Source organism: Andrographis paniculata, unplaced genomic scaffold (assembly GCF_009805555.1).
Source record: "Andrographis paniculata isolate CXL003 unplaced genomic scaffold, ASM980555v1 Contig77END, whole genome shotgun sequence".
Lineage (NCBI taxonomy): Eukaryota > Viridiplantae > Streptophyta > Magnoliopsida > Lamiales > Acanthaceae > Andrographis > Andrographis paniculata.
The window spans coordinates 1,217,870-1,234,741 of NW_026137614.1; the positions used below are offsets into that span (position 1 = coordinate 1,217,870).

The window sequence follows — 16,872 nt, forward strand, 5'->3', positions numbered from 1 at the left end:
GTTCGAGATAGGAGTTCCACTTCACTGTTTTTGAATCAAGTCATCTTATATTGAGAGTGTGATCAAGCATTTTTAACATGAAAGATATTAAAGTTGTAAGTGTATTATTAACAACATATTTTTCTTTTAATTTTTTTAAAAAGGTAAAAGTCAATCATCTAAATATGAAAATTGTGTTTTATTTTAATGAAATATATTATGATATGTACTTAATGGTAATTACTATGTCTGATATTTTTTATGTTATGAGTTTGTTAATTAATTCTTGTTTCAATATGTATTTATATTATGGTTGAGTATAGGCGTCGCTATAATGATTTTTTTTTTTTTTAAATTTCGACCAAAAAAGTGAAAAAATACTGTTTTGGCCGACCTGTTGAATTTTGGCCAAGATTCGACCGGTCTGGCGATGAGCCGGCACGCGGCTCAATTTCCCCCAATCAGATCCCAGCCGTCTATCCTAGGGTTCTAATCCTATCCGTCTGTTGCATTGATATATATTGATGCCCCTCTCATTTGCAGCGCAGCTACATATATTCTTTCTCTCTCAAGAGAGTTTTCTGTTGCAATCGTTCTTCCTCTTCTTATGGTGCATCTCCGATGTATATTTTCCGGCGATATTCACTGCGATTTGATTAGGCCTTTGTTCTGTGGGATATTGGGGAGTGTTTGGTGAGGTTTATACGGTCCGATTCATCCAAATCATGTTGTTTTATTTCAAGGGTTTGAGTTTCTTCTTTTTGGGTAGGAGATAGGCTCGTCGAGTGTCCGTAGGCCGTCGCTGGAACAGCTCTTTCTTTCTATCGGTTTTTTTGTTCGATAAAGTTAACCGATTTTAAATATAAGGCACATTAATGTATTCTTTGTGTTCCATTTGTGTTACGTTTTTTTTGTGTTATTTAATAACGTTCCTTTTGTTCTTTTAAACTTGTTTTCAATTTAGTATTTTTTATCTTAAAACTAATAGTGGTACCAAAGCTATTATGTTTTTTTTGTTAAAGTCGAAAACGCAAGTTTTTGGGTGTTCCTTCGTTGTTCTTCAAAAGAGTTGACGTGCTTTGATATTTCTAAATCATAACTTGAAAGATTTTTTCTTCAACGAAAATTATTGTTTTTGAATTCGGCTCAGATTATAATTTTGTTCTATTTTTGTTTAAGCAGTGAACATTTTTTTTTTTAAAATTCTATAGCAAACATATTTTTCTTATTAAACTTGCTATACATTAGTTCTGTCCAGTTCTTAATAGGGTTTAGTATTTGTTGCGAATAGATTTTTGTTTAAATAATCTGTTATGTTTTTTTTTTTTTTTTGGTTGTGTTGGGGAATTTTTTTTAATCTGATTTTTTTAATGACGTTTGCTTTCTCATCGTTCAGTGTTTTCTCATTGCGCGGAGGATGTTGTATTTTCTGGCGCATCATTATGGATGATCATATGTATTTGGAAAGCCAGACTCGAATGAAATATTACAAAAAAATGGTTAGTGCAAGAAAATTCAAGGAATGAGACATGTTATGGAAGACTATCTTACCGACCTACAAGAAGACGGAACCTTTGGACATTTTTGTTAAAAGCCGATACTTATTTGGTGTGTCCTCTTTTGAGAAACATTTTTTCTTTTATTTATTTATTTTCTTTTGTGAAGTGTGTTTTACAAAGCGAATGAATTTTTTGAAAAAAAGGAACTAATATTTGTTCTTTGTATTAAACTAACATTTGTTGTGATTTTTTCAGAGTATGGCTTAGACAAGCCTCAAAGAATCGGCACTGCATGTGAATTCATTGGTAGTTCACAAAAGGTTTTTCATAGTTTTGAAAAACTTATTGGTAAAAGGCTTAACCCTTCCCTTTTATGTGATATATGTGTCTTTTATGTGAATTTGAAACTCAGTGTAGTTTAGTCATGCTGATTGCAGTTTTAGGAATCTTGATTGTGTGATATTTGATTCATGTGATTTACTTCACTGCAATAGTGGGTTGCTGACTGTAGTGATAGGTTGATTGCTGTGTGAATATCCCTATTTGTGACTTGTCTGTGGTGGTTTTAAATTGTTTTGGAGAAAATAGTTGGTCTTGTATTTTTTGGGCAGTGATTATTGTGTGTGATATTGCTTGTTCGTTTTTTGTTGCTTGCCGTGTTAATTGTTCTTGGGTGTTAGAACTTTGAAAAATTGCCTATTTGTATTTATTTTGTATTTTTTCCAAATCTAAATATTTTTTAAATAAAATATGTCTTTTCAAAATGTCTCAAAATCATCTTTTAAGTTTGATTTACTTTGATGGAAAAACATAATTTTTTATATAAAAACATAAAATGAAAGATTTTTTTATTACTCAAAAAGTTTTTAAGGCAATTGATGGAAATTATGTTGCAATTGTTTCTGATGAACGCAAAGCAGAAATAGATGAGTAAGCATATTCCTTTATAATCATGAATCTTGTTAATTATGTGATTAGAAAAGTTGGAATAATGAAAACTGCAAAAGATTTGTGGGAAAGATTAGATCAATTATATAATAAAACTTCTTTGCTAAGTAAATTGTATTTGTTGGAAAGATTTTTTAGTTTTAAACTTGATTTGAAAAAGAGCATTGATGAAAATTTAGACATCTTTCAGAAATTAATACAAGATATAAAGTTGAGTGGGGATATTACTATTGATATCTACAGTCCTACTGTCTTGTTAAATTCTATACCTAATCTTTATTCAGACGTAAAATCTGCTATTAGATATAGTAGAGACAATATAATTTTGGATGTTGTTATGAATGGTTTAAAAAGTAAAGAATTGGATTTAGCTATTAATAAAAGTCATAAGTCTTCATCCGGTGAAGTCATGTATACTAGAAATAGATCTCCTCGTATAAAAAGACAATGCAAATCAAAAGGGTAATAATAAGAATTCCCAAAACAATTATAATAATAAAGGAAAAAGAATTATAAGGGTAAGTCTAAGTCTAGAAACCCTGAAAGAAAGTGTTTTGGTTGTGGAGAAGTTGGACATTATGTGAAATAATGTACTAAAATAGTTGGGTCTAGTAACAAACAACAATCTAATGAGTATGTTAATTACACATTTGACTTTCAGAACTTTGGTGAGATGTATATGGTGAAATCTAATTATTGTAATGTGAATTCGGTGTGTATGAATGAGTGGTTAATTGATTCAGCTTGTACTTATTACATGAAACCCTTAAGAAAAGTTTTTTCAATCTAAATAAATTTGTAGAGTTGAAGGTGTTGGCACTGTTCGTCTTAAATTTGAAACCGGTTTTGTGTTAGTTTTAAATAATGTGAGACATGTGCCCGATTGGTACAATAATTTGTTGTCTTATGTGGGTTTAGAGGATATAGAGCTAAAAGGTAAATGAAGAAATTGTTTTATAAAATTTTTTAAAAGGCTCTTTAGTTGTTTTTAAAGCTGAAAGAAACAATAACTTGTATGTCACTAAAGTGGAGCCTGTTTTAAATTCTGATTTTTCAAATAAAGTGTGTGATCTGAATTATGGCATAAAAGACTTTGGCATATACGTGCTAAAGGTTTAGAAATTTTACACAAAAATGATTATTTTGGAAAAGACAAAATCTCTTTTTTTACCTTTTTTGTGATGAATGTGTGTATGGAAAACAACATAGAGTCCAATTTCTTAATGGTTCAACTCCAAAATTGATTAAATCATCTCATATATTGGAATATATACATGTTGATATGTGGGGCCCTTCTAGTGAGCCCACACATGGTGGTAGTAGGTACTTTCTTTCTATTATTAATAACTTTTCAAAAAAAAGTTTGGGTATTTTTTATGAAGAACAAATCTGATGTTTTCAAATTATTAAAAGAATGAAACGTTTTGATTGAAAATCAAACTTGACAGAAAATTAAATTTTTAAGGACTGATAATTGCCTTGAATTTTGTAATCAATGGTTAGATTTTTTGTGTGTAACATGATATTGTTAGGCACAAAACAATCCCTTATACACCCCCAACAAAATAGAGTGGCTGAGAGGATGAATAGAACTCTTTTAGAAAGAGGTAGAAGTATGTTGGCTTCCTCGGATTTGCCTAAAATGTTTTGGGGAGGGACTGTTATAACACTACAAGAAACTATCATTTTTGTAACGAGATTTTTTCGTCATTAAATTCACTTTTTCCGTTACTAATGATATTAGAGACAAAATTAATGATAGAATTACGTTAGCTACGTGATCTTTAGTGACGGAATTCTGTTACAAATATTATATTTTTTTTTGTAGTATAACAGTAGCCTATTTAGTGAATAGGTTCCCATCGGTTTCCTTGAATGGAAATTGTTCTGAATCCATGTGGGTAGGAAAGTCTATTGATTTGTCAAATTTAAGGGTGTTTGGTTGTGCTGCGTATGCTCATATTCTAATTGATAAATTAGATCTATGGCAGAAAAATGTATTTTCTTGGTTATCCCGAAGATGTTAAAGGCTATAGGTTATGGATTAAAAATAGTCTTGGTTTCAAATAAATGTTAGTCGTGACGTTAAAATTAATGAGCTTAAAATACCTTATTTGATGAATGTGTTACTTGTTTCAACTTCTGAAATTGATAGTATTCAAAATAAGGTGGATTTTGATGGTTTTTCATTGAAAAATGATAAAAAAAAAAAAAAAAAGAGGCAATTATGAAAATTTGAAACGAATTTAAATAAATCTGAAACAGTTTTTCAATCTGAAAATGTGAGTTCATGTTATGATTTTGTTGTTTTTGGTAACCAATCTACTATTTTTCAACAATAAAATGTGTGTGATCCTTTAAGTGATAATTTGAGTCAAAGTATTTCGAATAGACCCAAAAGAACTATTAAACATTCTGTTAGATTCAATGATTTTGATTTCACTTCATATGCTTTTAGTGTGTTTGATATACTTAATGGTAATGAACCAAAATCATATGAAGAAGCTATCAATTCAAAATATAAAACGAGTTGATTAAAACAATGAATGATGAAATAAACTTCTTACATGATAATAGCACTTGGAGTTTAGTTAACAAACCTGAAAATTGTTCATTGGTGAATTGTAAATAGATTTTCAAAGTGAAAAAAGAGGAAAATAATATTATATTTAAATCTAGACTAGTAGCTAAGGGTTTCACCCAAAAAAACATATTGATTATAATGAAATTTTTTCTCCGGTTATAGTTTTTTAAAGTTCGTGCCATGCTTGTTTTGGTTGCTCAGTTTAATTGAAATCTAAAACGGTTAGATGTTAAAATTATTTTTTTACAAGGCAATTTAGATGAAAAGATTTATATGAAAAAGCTCAATGATTTTATTGACAAAAACAAACCCGATTTTGGGTGTTTGTTGAAGAAATCTCTTTATGGCCTAAAATAATTACTTAGACTATGGAATTTAAAGTTTGATAACTGTATGAAATCTTTATATTTTAATAGAAGTCAATTTGATTATTATTTGTACTTTAAATTAGTAAATGATAAGTTGTTTTCTTGTTGATTTATGTTGATGATATGCTCTTAACAGTTCTGATGTGACTGTTATAAATAAAATTAATAAATGTATGAGTAATCAATTTAATATGAAATTTTTAGGTAATGCAAAAGTAATTTTAGGTATGCATATAGAGAGAAATAGAGAAAAATCTGTTTTGTTTTTAAATCAGTCATCTTATGTAAAAAAGGTGATTAAACGGTTTAATATGATTGATTCCAAATCTATTAGTTTGGCATTAGCTTCACATTTTTTTTTAAGCAAAAGTCAGTCACCTAAAACACAAGCTGATTTAGAATATATGAAAAATGTACCCTATTCTAATGCAATAGGTTCTATTATGTACCTTATGGTTAGTACTAGGCCTGATATTGCTTATGTTGTGAGCCGTTTAAGTCGATTTATATCAAATCCCGGTGTGGGGGACATTGGTGTGCTTTAAAGTGACTATTGAAATATTTGTGTGGCACAATGAATTTGGGTTTAAAATACTATAAATCTGATTGTGGTGTGATTTTGAAAGGTTATATTGATTCAAATTATGCGAATGATAAATATAGTAGAAAATCGACTATTTCTTATGTGTTTACTTTATGTGGATATGTTATTAGTTGTAAATCGAAATTACAACACATTGTTGCATTATCTACGACTGAATCTGAATATATTGCTATTATTGAAGCCTTGAAAGATGCGTTGTAGTTAAAGGGGCTGCTATATGAAATTGGTGTGTTATCGGGTGATACTGTAGTGTATTCGGATAGTCAATCGGGAATTCAACTTTGCAAGAATCCTATTTTTCACGATCGAACAAAATATATAGATGTTAGGTTTCATTTTATTCATGATATAGTTGGTAAAGATCTTGTAATGTTGGAGAAGATTCCTTCGGAATTCAATCCGGTTGATATGGGTACCAAATCGCTGCCTGTTTCTAAATTTGAGTCATGTTTAAATATTTTGAATTTTGATACTTTTGATTAATTTTTTAAATGTGTACTTACAGTATGGTTGAGTAATAGGTGTGGCTGTGATGATCTTTATCCATGTGAATTTCGACCAAAAAGGTGGAGAAATGCTGAATTTTGTCCAAGATCCGACCTGTCTGGCAATGACCCGACCCGTGGCCCAATTTTCCCTAATCAGATCCCAACCGTCCATCCTACGGTTTTAATCCTACCCGTCCGTTGTATTGATAAATATATTGTTGCCCCTCTCATTTGCAGCGCATCTACAAATATTCTTTCTCTCTCAAAAAGGGTTTTCTGTCGCAATCGTTCTTCCTCTTCTTCTAGTGTATCTCCAACGTGTGTTTTTCGGCGATATTCACTACGATTTAATTAGGCCTTTGTTCTGTGAGACATTGGGGAGTATTTGGCGAGGTTTATACGGTCCGATTCATCCAAACCGTGTTGTTCAATTTTGAGGGTTTGGGTTTCTTCTTTTTGGGTAGGAGATAGGCTCATCGGGTGTCTGTTGGCCGTCGCCGGAGCAGCTCTTTCTTGCTATCAGTTTCTTTGTTCGATAAACTCAACCGATTTTAAATCTGAGCCACATTAGTGTGTTCTTTGTGTTACGTTTTGTTTGTGTTCTTTAATAAAGATTCTTTCAAACTTGTTTTCGATTTAGTATTTTTTATCCTAAAACTAACATGATCCATTCACCCGATCCAATCCATCATTGTGCGCGACCCATTTCTGAATGACCTGACCCAGCGATCAGCGTATTAATTCCAAGACGTACTCTAAGACATTCATCCTAGGTCATTGATCTCAGTAGTCGGCTATCCATTCATCTTTTCCTCTGGTTTTTCCGCAAAAATCTTCTCTCTATTTTCTTTCACATGTTTACTCTCTAGTTCTATGTGTTATTGTGTATGATAGTAGGGGGTGTTACGTTTGTGAACTTTCTACGGTTTGATATAGATTGGATTTCCTCATAGGGTTGCCGATGGTGTATGTGAATTTGTTTAGTTTGCACTGTGAATTATTATTATTATTATTTTTTTTTTTTCAATCTGCAAAGTTTTTAATAAAGATATAATTTATTTTATTACAAAATAATAAATTAAAATATTACTTAAATTATAGTTAGGTAAGCATTCTAGTATTATATCACAAAAGTGACAACTACCTTAGGAAACTATTTTGAGATATGATAATTACGTTTGAAATAATGTTAAATTAGTTACTTCGAAAGTTCGGAGTCCATTCCATGACCAGTATTTAAGACTCAAAAATCTGAAATTTTAATATATTTAATATAGTCTTGGAAATTCAGTCTTCTTTTATAATTTGCTTCGGAAAATCCGAAACTTTTAATATAGTTTAAAAAGTTCTGAATCCAGTTGAATGGCAACGAGCTTTTCTCTTCCGACAACTTTTTCCGTAACTTTATAAATTTTGTTTGGGAATCAGTTCAATAGAGCTAATTTTCGGAAGCAAAGTAGTGGTAGTGTGTAAATATAGATAGTTGTAAAATAAAATTAGTAAAATCAATCTTCAAATCTGAGATCTTTCTCATTAATTAATAAGTTAATTATTAAGCAATCTGTATATTGGGAAAACCACCTTTGTCTTGCATGCATGTGCCACGAGTAATAAATAAATAAAACCCTAAATGGTGGCTGAACTGGCGTTGTATTGTATGGTGGCCGATCGATGACTTTTCAAATACGTAGTTTATTTATTTTTTTCATTTTCGATTTATGAAAATATATACTATAATTTTTAATTAAATATATATATATATATATATCTTCCAATCAATCACAATCTCAACAGATAAACAAATGGAACATGAGTATGGAATTGATAATAACCTAGCTTAGCCTGCTTAGCTAATATTAATTTCACAATCAAGTATATACTTTGAATGCAAACCTCTCCTCCACAAGAATTCCATCCATCAAAATGCTGGCGGAACTTAACACCATCAGAACTAACCAATCAGTCGATGGCCGAGTATCCATCCACCGCCACCGCGGTCTCACTGCTGCTGCTGCCAACGGCTCCGACGTCTATTACGGTGCGAGTCCTGTGGGGGTTCCGTTCCTGTGGGAATCCCAGCCAGGGACTCCTAAATTCAAATTTACAAAATCCACCTGCTGCAGGGAATTTTACATTCCTCCCCTGACGCCGCCGCCGTCCTTTCAATCCAGCCCTGCTGCACGATTCATGTCTCGCCGGAAACCCTCCAAGAGGAGCGGCGGCGGCGGCGGCCTGATTATGCTTCCCAGGCGGATCAGCAAAAAGGGTCAATTTCAGCGTTCTCCTTCGAAGGAGGAGGAGGAGGAGGAGGAGGAGAGTGATGATGATTATGAGTCGCCGGTTTCAAGTTTGTGCTTTGGCGGCGGCGGCGGCGGCGGCGGCACCCGGCGGCGGGGATGCAGCTCCTACACCAATATTGTGAAGAATATGTTGGTGGGGGGAGATTTCCGATAATTCATGAATTCATGGTTATTGTTAATTAATTACTACTTGTCTGTCACTGCACATTGCAATTTTATGTTTCTTAGCTCCAAAATGTCAATTGCTACCTGTTAATCATCTGTCTTTCTTTCTGAAATACAACCATTGTAATTGATTTCATGTTTTAATTTTGTTAAACTTAACTTGATTAAGCAAATTTCATAACATTAATTACTTCCTTCCACCATTGAAATGGCAGCAGCATATATATATATATATATATATATAGAATTCCATTCAGATCGACCATATATATACTTATTCCGACTTACATTGATTAATTAGTTAACTTCATTCATTGGTTTAATTAGCTAGCCCTAATTATATTCAGAATTAGGGCTGCAGGTGGGATCGATCAGTTGGTCTTCCTGCAGTTGGTCCTGATCTGGCCGTCGTGGGTTCCAGTGAGGTTAGCCATCTTGGACATGGCGCTTGCGAAGTCCGCAAAGAAGGACGACGGGTCTTTGGTGTAAGCAGCGACCACAGTGTCGGTTGGCCCCCCGCCGGCGAAGAGCTGCTGGTCGGAATGCATGAGGCCCTTGTTGCCGACGAGATTCTTGAAGTAGGTGTTGTCGAAAGAGGCTGGCGAGACAGCGTCAATCGGCGAGAGGTTGTCGTCGTCGGCGTCGACGGAACTCCGGCAATTGGTCTTCAGGGAAGTGGCGAAGGACCCGAAAATGTCGGTGTCGTTGTAGATCCGATTGCGGAACACTCTGCACCTCGCCTGCCCTATTGTGTGCGCACCTGCCCCAAAATTCATCGCACTTCAATAATTACTTTTTAGTAAACCACATTTTTTTTTTTGAATTGACAAATTTAGGATGTGTTCTATAGGAGTTTCGTTTTAGTTTTTATTATTATTTTTTTAATAATAATAGTTTATATACTATAGTATTTTATGACCAACAATTAGGAGTGTCTAGTAAAAAAATTTAAAATTGATTTCAAAATAACACATTCTTGATTTCCATCAATTAAATCGATTTAATTTTGTGTGTTTATTCTGTATTTTTAGATAGATGTATATATATATATATATATATATTTTTGCTAATATTTCTAACAAGATAAATTGTATTGATATTTTTGTTTTTTAGACTTTATAAATAAATGGATAAACCGCTTTTTTAATCCAGTAACTGACAATTTATATTTTATTCAACTAGTTCAGTAAGTGAAAATTTTTCTCAATTTAGTCTTTATGTCTACATGGCATCTGCGTGGCAGATTGGCGGACAGGTGTGGGCCAGATCAGCACGTGTCTGCCATCTAGATTATTTTTATTTTTTTAATTTTATCTTTTAATAAAATTAAATATATAAAATATATAAAAAAATAAAATATAAAAATATAAGAAAATAAAATATAAAAATATAAATAAAAATAATATAAAAATTATCCACATGTCCGTCGGGCCACGTGACCGCTAAGTGGATAATTTATATTTTTTATATTAAAAATAAAAATAAAATATAAAAAATATAATTAAAAAATATATTAATATATAAATTATTAAAAGTCACATAGTGTTGACTTGATATGCATATGGATAATTTTTTTTTTATTATTTATTTTTATAATTGTATTTTTTTATATTTAAAAAATAAAAATAACAATAATCCACGTGGCGGACACATGTTCGCCACGTGGCGCTGATTTGGCGGACACGTATCCGCCAGCCTGCTATGCAGATGCCACATAAGTATTGAGGACTAAATTGAAAAAAAAATTCACTTACGGGACTAGTTTAAGACAACCTCTAGTTACGGGACTAAAATGATAAAGAGGTTCAGTTACGGGACTAAAAAAACAGTTTAGCCTATTAAATTAATTAATACGTAATAATATTTGTAATTGACGTAAAAAATTTTAAGTATTAATGTATAATTATTTTTACTATAGTTAGATATTAATACTTTTAAATAGAACAAACGAAAATAATAAAAATAATATTTTGAGTTTGACGGAGGAAACAATATTTTATATTGAATTATTGAATTTTTATAAATTGAAATAATATATATTATGTATATTGTATATAATTATAAGTATATATTATACTCCTCGGTCCATTTTAAAAATATAAATTTACTTTTGGCGTGTAGAGTTCAAAAAGTAATACTCCTTTCTCCCTCCGCCAAATGTATTCTCACTTTTTTTTCATCGGTCGGTTAAATTTATCTCATTACTATATTTGGGAATGTAAAAAAGTCAATAATTAATTATTACCCTTCATTTAACAGTTATTTACAACAAATACCTATAATTTTATTACTTTCCCTCTCTTCATTTTTTTTCAATTACTAACTAAATTTTCAAAAATACTTCAAACTACCTTTTTACTTTTTCTACTTTTTCAATAAAATATTTATTTTTCTTAATTACTGTGCTGAGCCCAAATGCGCTAAATATTGCAGACAGAGGGAATAATATTTTAATTATAATTAGTAATTAAAAGTAGTGTAAAAATAATTTTATCTTTGTTTTTTGGTGTAAATACAATGTTCAAACGGTAAAATAAAGATATTTGTAGAAAAAAGTGAGATCCATAATTACTAAAAAAAATATGAAATAATTATTTTATAGTTGAATAATTTAAAATAGAAATATGTATAATTTGTGAGTGAATAAAAAATTGTACTTTTAATAACATGTATTGTGAATTGTAAAATATAATTGGCATAAAACACGCCCGTGTTCTAAGATCTATTTTTAGAACTTGTCTGTCAATAAACGCGGCCGTGTTCTTTTATTCACACACCCGTGTGTATACCCAAGAAAAAATGAGTGAGCAAGAGAAAAAGCTTTCTGAAACACAAGCTTTTCAGAGACTTTTTTTTTTTTTTTTTTTTGGATGTGGTCTTTTAGAAAAATAAATAAATAATAAATGGGGATTGCACTCATTGGACAGAACATGACGAGGAATGATTTGACGATCTGTTTAATTGGAGGTTTGAATTTTGAATATAAAAAAGAAAATAAATTAAAATAGTACACCGTCATTCGATTTCGATTGTGGGCTTATTTGATCGGACACGAATTTTAAAAAAAATAAATAAAAATTAAAAGTTTTATATTTTTTGGTAAATAAAAAATAAAAAATGATATTTTTAACTAAAAAATAAAACAAGAATAAATATAAATGACAAACAAAAAAGAAAAATAATAATAAATTTAAATGACAGATAGAGTACTTGTATAATATCATATAAATATAAATATAATATAATATTTTAAATATAAAATTAAATTTTAATATAATATAAAAAATAAATATTTTATTCAATATTTTTTAAGAAAAAAAAAATTAATGAATAATAACACACTAAATATTTACTAATTTTTGTACAATTAATATTTTAGTATTTTTTAAATTTATTTTTTTCAAAAAACTAATTATTATACCTATACTACTATCTCTACATACTTATGTATTTAATAAGCTAGCTACCTACTTGCATCTATCTATCTCTCTCTCTCTCTATATATATATATATATATATATATCTGACATATACATATGTTATGGGCATAACAGAGCACGGCCTCGCAGTGTCATAGTAGGTCTGGATCTCAGAACACGGCCGTATTTACAAATTCAAACGCCTGTGTTTAATTTTGCTACGATGAAAACAACTTTAAAGTCTAACACGGTCGTTATTTGTGTAACACGGCCGTGTTCGATCTGATTCAGTCGCTACTTCAGCTTTCATAACAGTCACGTCAGCACAATCCGTTGAAATTTAAACGATGTGACCAAAATTGATAATTTTTATTTTGTATGAGACCATTTTTGATAACATTTTTTGAGTTGGATCAAAAATAGAAAAATTGAATTTCAATTTGACTAATAATAATTTTGGTTCAAAATTATATGTAGCATATGTTAAAACACTTGATCATATATTTTTACCTATATATATTTTTTATATAAATTTTCTTCCTAAAAAATAATATCTAACATTTAAATTTCTATTAAAATGTTATACTTCACTACCAAACAATTATTTATTTGCAAAAAATTAAAAAAATAAAACCACAAGCAAACTAGGTGATAGGTACCGGAAAGTGCAACCATTTCTTTAGGTGAAAATCCTTTCTTAGAAAAGGCGGAAATAAGATCCCCGACGTCCATCACCGGTGATGGAATATCTCTGTTTGCCGCATCGATGCTCGCCGTGGTCGAGTCCCTCCTTCCCAGCTGCACCATCCACGACGGTCCACCCAGCTGTACATATAACAACATATATATATATATATATACATATATGATTACATGTACATTTTAATTAATACTCCCTCTGTCATTCAAATTTGTGGTCAATTCCTTTGTAAAATACAAAGGAAATAAGCACAGATTTTGACGATAATAGGAAATATACAATTAATCCATAATTAATAATTAATTAAATGGTGAATTGAATTGAAGAAATATATAAAAGAATTAATTAATTAATTAATAATTAAGCGCGTGCATACGGCTACGACGGAGTCGCGGGCAGCCATGGCCAATATGTCGGCACAAGAAACCACCCCCGGGCATAACCTTTCAACCTCGGATTTGATCGAATCGATCACTTCAAAACCCCTCAGTGAGTTAGCATTTGGTCCAGCCGTCTTTTCTCCTGTAAAGCTCTCCGTATCGTCCAACAATACCGAACCATCACAACCCTATATATCGACATGATCTCAATTAATATAATGATTTTGATGTAAATTGATAAATATATTTTTAATCTAACAATTATCATATGGTTTCAATTTAAGAATCTCTTCATTTTATGTACTATTGACAATCACAAAAAATATATACTTGTGTTGTTTTGTAGATTTTTCAAAGATTTTATATATTTATTTACTCTTTAAAAATATCAAATCAAATATTTTTTATTTTATTTTATACGAAAATCAAAATCCGATAAACTCCCGACTGAACCTAATAGTCCGACATGATAAATCACATTAAATGAACTATAAATGACAAATAAGACTTGGTGTCGGGGCTTGAATATGACCTAGTAGTCACGAATCCATCTTCACACCACTATGTGGTCCCGATATTATTATTATTGACATACAACACTATAGCTAGACCTATTTAGTTAAAGTTTGATTCTGATTTCTTTACTATGCATCCACTATTGTCTTTTAATTAAGAATATATTATTTGATTTTATTTATAAATTTAATATTATGTCCAAATCACTATTTCAATAAAAATTCAAAATCAAAACTTGTTTGTTTAGATAGGATTTTTTAGAGGTTTTTGAAATTTTGAAAGTTTGGAAAAAGTAAAAAATTAGTATTTGATTCGATATTTTGCGAAAGAAAAAAGTGTATTTGATGTTATATTTTTTCAAAAATAAATAGTGTCAAATGAATGAAAGTGTGCTATATAAACAAAGCCTAAAACTCAGTTTTTCAAACGGTAGATTTATACAAAAAAAAAAAGAAAGGAGGGGAGAAGGGCGGTACGTACATTGACGAAGCAATCATGGAAATGAAGGCGAAGCAAGGATGCACCCATGCGGCGTTCGCTAAGAACAGCTTTAAAAACGGCAGCTTTGACGGTGAAGATGGCACGGGGGCACGACGTCGAGTAGTGCGTCAGTGACAATTGTTCGTTTGCTGCCGCGGCCGTAAGGAAGGCTATATACATACACAATTTTATTGACATGGAAACTGCTGATGAGGGCGTAATATCGAAAAAAAATTTCAAGATATTATAATAACCCATGTATATATAATTAATTATATGCTTCTAATTATTTAATGATAGCTAGCTAGCTTGCTTGTAATATTAGAAGATAGTTATATTTCATGCAAATTGTTGAGTAGATTGGACATGGAAATGGAGATGAAGATGGAGATAGAGTTTGGAGTTGATGCACCACCACTCCACTTTGAAGACATATTTATAGAAATATCACACCAAAAGGTTCCATTATTTTTTATTATACAATTTTATCCTTTGTTTGTTTCTTGCTTTTGAATGTTTGTTATACTATTTTAGATTGATTTGAAAATCTTTTAAATGTAAGTAAAATTTAATTAAAAATTTGCTAAATGTAATTCTCTCTATCCGTTATAATTATAATTATGTAAGATTATCTTTTATAATTATACATTAAACTTATGCATCATTTATTTATATTAATTTTTTTTTCATCCATAATTTTATTACCTCTACTTTCACAAATAATAATTAATTTGTCACTTTTTTTTCTATTTCTCACTCACAATTTTTTTCTATTATTTTTTTCTTTAATAAATTTTCTATATTATCTTTATTTTATTTTTTACCTATCCCCTTTTATATTATTGTATTATTATTTTTAATTTACATGCCCAAATAAAATATCATAATTATCTCGAATGGAAATGAGTATCTTTTTAAAAAAACATAGATAGTGTGGATGAAAAAAGAAAAAAAAAAAAGAAGAATATAAACAAGAGGATACGTCTTATTGTAGATTCTTATCTCAATTTAATTTCATTATCAATAATTTTTTATATAAAAAATAAGAAATTTTACTTTTTATTTTTTATATTACATTTACAAATTAATTTTACATATATAACTCTATTTATATCACATCAAATTAACAACTATTCAAATTCATATATAATTATTTTCAAATCCGGCTTCAAAACCTAAAATGTGTGTGACAGATTATATATAATTGTTATAGATAATATATATACATAATTAGAACTTGTGTTTTAAATTTGAGTTTTTGTTTTTTCTTTTAAAGAAAAAGAAAAAATCAATGTCTGGAAAATTTTAATTCGTAAAGGAAATTTAAGATATAATAGAAAATAGATTTAAAATTTCTTATGCTTTGAAGAAAAATCTTAAACATTAGGGTTGCGTTCTCTTGTGAATTTCTAACTATTATTTATTTATTTATTATTATTATTATTATTAAAATATCAAATTAAAAAATTATTTTTTATTTTTAATATTACTGTTGAAAAATAATTTTACATTTAAAATATCACATTAACATCTATCTATATCACAATGAACAACTTTGCAAATTCAAATTTTTGCTATTAAAACGATCCAGATTCAACATTCAAATTCACAAACAAACACAACTATATGTTTTAAAAGAAAAATTATTTTATTACAATATGTAAAAATAAAATTTTCACTTAATATAGAAAGAGACAAACAAAACCTGAATAAACTCACTTAATTAGGTTAGGTGAAACTACGTTTTGTTAAATAGAAAGTGGATTGAGAGAAATAATATATCTAAATATATATATATATATAATAATAATTTATAAAATGGTGGGCAATCTAATTAATTCAACGCACTATATATGTATGATACAAGAATCTCATCACGCATGTTGACTTCGTTCGAATATGGTTAATACGTATACTTCATCAATATATATATATATATATATATATCTAGAGAAGTATGTCCAGTATTGTCAGGACTCTATATGTACTACTCCCTCCATCCCACAATTATAAATTGAGTTTGAGTTGCGTTGGACACAGAATTTTAACAATATTGATATTATATTGATAATCGGTAAAAAATATGGGTAAAAGATTTTTTTACCCTTGTGAGTGTATTAGTATAAAAAGTAGTGGCATTTGTGTAATAATAATAAAAAAGTAAGGGTAATTTTATAGTGATATGGTTATTTATGGAAATGAGACTATTATTTTGGGACGGGAGGAGTATTTGAAATATAACCGTCTCACTTAAAAACTTGAGTTCGAAAACTTGAGTTCGAAACTTGCACATGCATATGCCACAAATGAGGATGGTGGGATTCGAACTCGAGCCCTAGTTTAGGCTCTGATGCCATATTAAGAAGGTATTTGACTTCCAACCTAAAACCAATTGGTGATAGGTGGACTGGTCCTTCACCCTTGTAAGTCAAGGGAATTCAT

The 16,872-nt window shown here is 30.0% G+C and overlaps 2 protein-coding genes and 1 long non-coding RNA gene across 4 annotated transcripts; 2 read left to right on the forward strand and 1 right to left on the reverse strand.

Annotated features, from left to right (window-relative positions):
• The first annotated feature begins 543 nt into the window (after positions 1-543).
• LOC127266710 (uncharacterized) lies at positions 544-7,546 on the forward strand. 2 transcript variants are annotated; one of them, XR_007842213.1, is made up of 3 exons: positions 544-856; positions 1,376-1,587; positions 1,734-7,546. It is a non-coding gene; the product is annotated as an uncharacterized LOC127266710 (long non-coding RNA). The 2 variants fall into 2 exon arrangements; XR_007842212.1 differs by having other exon boundaries at positions 544-672.
• A 586-nt stretch (positions 7,547-8,132) lies between these two features.
• On the forward strand, positions 8,133-9,394 carry LOC127239333 (uncharacterized). The gene is made up of 2 exons (XM_051257429.1): positions 8,133-8,903; positions 9,297-9,394. The coding sequence occupies exons 1-2, from the start codon at positions 8,394-8,396 to the stop codon at positions 9,333-9,335; spliced, it is 549 nt and encodes a 182-aa protein (XP_051113386.1). The 5' UTR covers positions 8,133-8,393; the 3' UTR covers positions 9,336-9,394.
• On the reverse strand, positions 9,307-14,610 carry LOC127239332 (cationic peroxidase 1-like). The gene is made up of 4 exons (XM_051257428.1): positions 14,431-14,610; positions 13,431-13,622; positions 13,014-13,179; positions 9,307-9,695 (listed from the first exon to the last, which is right to left on the reverse strand). Exons 1-4 carry the CDS (start codon positions 14,608-14,610, stop codon positions 9,307-9,309), a joined length of 927 nt encoding a protein of 308 aa, XP_051113385.1.
• Between the last annotated feature and the right edge of the window lie 2,262 nt (positions 14,611-16,872).

Bases quoted from the DNA above. Each gene is read 5' to 3' on its own strand.
- LOC127239333 (XM_051257429.1), top strand. From the start codon at position 8,394: ATGCTGGCGGAACTTAACACCATCAGAACTAACCAATCAGTCGATGGC. The intron at 8,904-9,296 runs GTGGGGGGAGAT...TTAGGGCTGCAG, and splicing joins ATATTGTGAAGAATATGTTG to GTGGGATCGATCAGTTGGTC.
- LOC127239332 (XM_051257428.1), bottom strand. From the start codon at position 14,610: ATGTATATAGCCTTCCTTACGGCCGCGGCAGCAAACGAACAATTGTCA. The intron at 13,623-14,430 runs GTACGTACCGCC...GTCGATATATAG, and splicing joins TCCATGATTGCTTCGTCAAT to GGTTGTGATGGTTCGGTATT. The intron at 9,696-13,013 runs GTACCTATCACC...ATTTTGGGGCAG, and splicing joins AGAAATGGTTGCACTTTCCG to GTGCGCACACAATAGGGCAG.